Genomic DNA, 3428 nt, shown 5'->3' with positions numbered 1-3428 from the left:
CCGCCGCCCCCCGCCGCCCCTGCCGTGCCTGCAGGCGCTCCAGCAGCTGCCGGTAGTTCCTCCCGGTCAGCGGAGTCAGCTTCCCCTTCACCTTCTGCCTCTTCTCCTTCCTCCGCTGGGCCTTGTTGGCTGGCTCCTCCTCACTGGCCTCCACCTGGGGGGTGCCTGACATCAGGTACCACAGCTGTGCACAGGCCCCCACAGCACCCTATGGGGCAGGTGTCCGGTCCCCACCTCACCGATGTGCCACCGAGGTCCCAAGGGAAGGCATGTATCTGAGGCAGCATGGCGTGGGGCCTGGCATGGCCAGAGGCCACCGAGCCTCCCCTGCTCACCCTGTTGAAGATCAGGCCCTGCAGATCTGCGGGCTCCTTGCAGGCCTCCTCCGGGGCTGGTGCAGGGGCCCCCACAGACTCCTCTGACTTGGCCGCCTTCTCCTTGGCGCGAAGCTCTTTCCGCTTCCTCTTCTTGCGGTCCCGTTCCTGCTTTCGCCGGCGCCTTCTCTCCAAAGTGGTGGCAGACAGCTCCCTGGTGCTGCCCTGAGGGAGAGTTTATGCACTGAAGTCCCACAGCCTGGCCGGTGGCCGAGATGGAACCGGGGCATGAGTGCATGAGAACGAGGGACCCGCAGGGTACAGTGTTGTACGACACCATCCATTACTGCAAATGCAGATGACCCCAAAAGGGAGGAGGGACCCTCAATTAAGAGCAACAGCTTCCAGTTCCCTGGCGCGTACTGCGTACCGCGGTGCTTCACAAACGCAGTCCCACAGATGGTTATCCGTCACGCCACAGATAAGGGCCCAGGTCATGACCCGAACCCAGTCCCTGGTCTGCACAATGGGGTGCCTGATGTGACCTCCCCAGGCCGGGGGCTGTCCCCACACAGCGAGAAGGCTGCCGGGAGGCCCAGGAGAGGGCGGGCACTGTCCCAGTCGGAGGGAGAGCACATCTCTCAGCACAGAGTGCACGGGCTGGCCCTTCCTGTGGCTGTCGCCTCATGCAAATCATAGGCTGCCGTGACAATGAGAACGAGGTGCCCAGGAAGTGCCCATCCCTGCACGGGGGCACTTCCCAGCAAAGGTAGCTTCCCAGGAGAAAGGAGGTTGAGCCTCTCTGCAAGGCCAGAGGAGAGCCACCAGGAGACAGCTCCCCATCTGGGAGAACCCCCATCCTGCTCTCCCAGGACAGGGCTGCTGCGGCCATGCCAGGACCCACTGCAGGGCCTCTCAGAGAGCTGGAGGTGGGAGGCAGAGTGGGAAACTGCTCCAGCACACACACTGCACAGCACGCGTGGGGTCTGCCCTGCCTACCTGGCCCCGGGCCTCCTGAATCTTCTCATGTAGTCGCTGTCGCAGAACATCCAGGGCAAAGATGGAATCAGACCCCGTGGCCACTCCACCTGCAGAGAAGGTGGACTTTGGACCATTCCCTTCCAGTCCCAGTGCTAGGCATCAAAGCGAGAGTTTCTACACACTACCTGCCTGCCCCCCTGTGGCCACCCAAGGACCTGCAGGGCAATTTCAGCCATTCTGCTCCACTGTGCCAGCCTTAAGGTAGATGAGGAGCATGCACTCCTTCACAAGGCAGGTCACTGTGGTATGAGAAAACACTTCCCTGTATGCAAGCCTAACCCCTTTCCCATTTCTCCCCCTTCTGCAGCCTGGGCCCCTATAGGGACCTGAGGGCAGTGACGCTCTTTGAGCCCAGCTGCTCCAGGTCCTCAGAGAGACATGGCCTTGCCCCTAGCCACCTGGCTGGGCGCGCCCTTCCTTAGGTCCTGTCCACCCAGGCTACTCCTGGGATTTCCTCTCTGGGAAGCCCTGCATAACCCCTGCCGGAGGGTGGGCACCAAAGCCCAGCCCTGTGCTGCCTGCATTTCCTGAAATCACTCAGCTCACCTGCAGTGGCCCCCGCAGAGCTAGAAGCCCCACCCTCTGCAGCTGCAGCTAGTGGCTTTTTGGCCTCAGAAGCTGCTGGAGACTTCTCCCGCAGGCGCTTGGCCTTGTGCTCAGCCTTCTCTTCCTGCTCCTGCAACTTCTTTTGTGTTTTCTTCTTTTTCTTTTTTGGGGGCCTAGCAGCTTCTGAACCTTGCGTTTTCCGAGCTGAAACACAAAACGTGAAAGGGTTGCCGCCCAACCTCTGACTTCTGAGACCCGTTTGACAAGCATAAAGGGCTTGCAGAGGCTTTGGCCCCAGCAGGACGCAGGAAGAAAATCAAGATGGAGAAGTCATGGGGCAATTACTCACGGACCCAGAGCCACAGCCTTCCTAGAAAGCAGGCTGACCACGTATAACAAAAACCTCAACAACACACGCTTGACTGGCAGTTGTTTGTAGCAATGCTTGGTCCACAAAGATCTGGCCTCAGGGACGTTCATCACGTGCCTTGAGTGACAAGCTAGGAAAACCTAAATATCCACCTCCAGGCACAAGACATACTGCTGCACCAAACTACGACACAGCCGCTGAAAAGCCAGCAGGCTGTATAATGGGTACGTCACTGGACTCCCACATAGTTCAAGTCCCAGACCCAGTGGCATAAAACTCACCACACAACCCCCCCCCGCCCCCCCCCCCCCCCCCGTGATTTCTCACTTTCTCTGTCTCTCGATGAGCACGTGCACCCTATCGCAAAAACCTCTCCAAAACAAAGATGGCAGAGGTTCTCTTTTTCTTCTTTTTAAAAGGGTTTTTATTTATTTATTTGCCTTAGGGTGGGCGCGCTTGCCAGAGAGAGACACAGTGAGAGGGAAAATAATTACCCCCGCAGGGGCGATGGCCACGCAATCCCTCCTTCTCCCTGGATCTTGGCCTGCATCCATATGTGCCTGGCATAATTTTCAAGCCACTGGGTCCAGGACTCGAACCACGGTCAGCCATGTGAGAGTCCAGTCCATCTGCTAGTCCCAGAGGTTTTCATTTTAACAGAGAAAAGGTCTACATTTTAAATAGGAAAAAAATAAGTACTATGGTAGCAAACAGTTCCAGTAAGTGAAATCCACACACACAGCAGAAAAGTAGACACACAGGGCTAAGATTCACCTAGGTGATGAGAAAAGTTCCTTCAGTTTCCAAACTTTCTATAAGAAATATGGTCCCTAGTATAAAAAAAGAAAAGCTGGGGCCGGCAGGTGGTGTGATGGATAAGGTGCGGGACTCCCACACATGGCCAATCATAGTTCGAGTCCTGGACCTAGTGGCTTGCTTTCTCACTTTCTCTCTCTGTGTCTCTCTGGTCAAATTAAAAATAACAATGATGATAATAAGTAAATTAAACAATTCAAAAAAAGAAAGAGAATGAGCAAAAGAAAGGAAGAAAGAGCAGAACAGCTGCTTTATCTGCGGCAGCTCCGAGTTGAACCTCTGCTCGACGTCCCTCCCGTGCAGGCCAGAGGAGGCGCCCCTTTCTCTTTCTCGGCCCTCGG

The 3428-nt window shown here is 56.4% G+C and overlaps 1 protein-coding gene across 1 annotated transcript in view; it reads right to left on the bottom strand.

Annotated features, from left to right (window-relative positions):
- Nucleotides 1-3428, bottom strand: part of SURF6 (surfeit 6) — a 6563-nt gene that overhangs the window by 2258 nt on the left and 877 nt on the right. Inside the window, exons 2-6 of the mRNA XM_027766628.1 lie at nt 2766-2815; nt 1902-2105; nt 1314-1402; nt 336-539; nt 29-154 (exon numbers count right to left, since the gene is read on the bottom strand). Coding sequence (XP_027622429.1) covers nt 29-154; nt 336-539; nt 1314-1402; nt 1902-2105; nt 2766-2815 — 673 coding nt within the window. The remainder of the gene's footprint in view (nt 1-28; nt 155-335; nt 540-1313; nt 1403-1901; nt 2106-2765; nt 2816-3428) is intronic.

This window comes from Tupaia chinensis, unplaced genomic scaffold (assembly GCF_000334495.1).
Source record: "Tupaia chinensis unplaced genomic scaffold, TupChi_1.0 Scaffold143602_1, whole genome shotgun sequence".
Classification (NCBI taxonomy): domain Eukaryota; kingdom Metazoa; phylum Chordata; class Mammalia; order Scandentia; family Tupaiidae; genus Tupaia; species Tupaia belangeri.
Note: the sequence above shows the minus strand (reverse complement) of the source record. Positions and strands in the feature narration are given on the sequence as shown.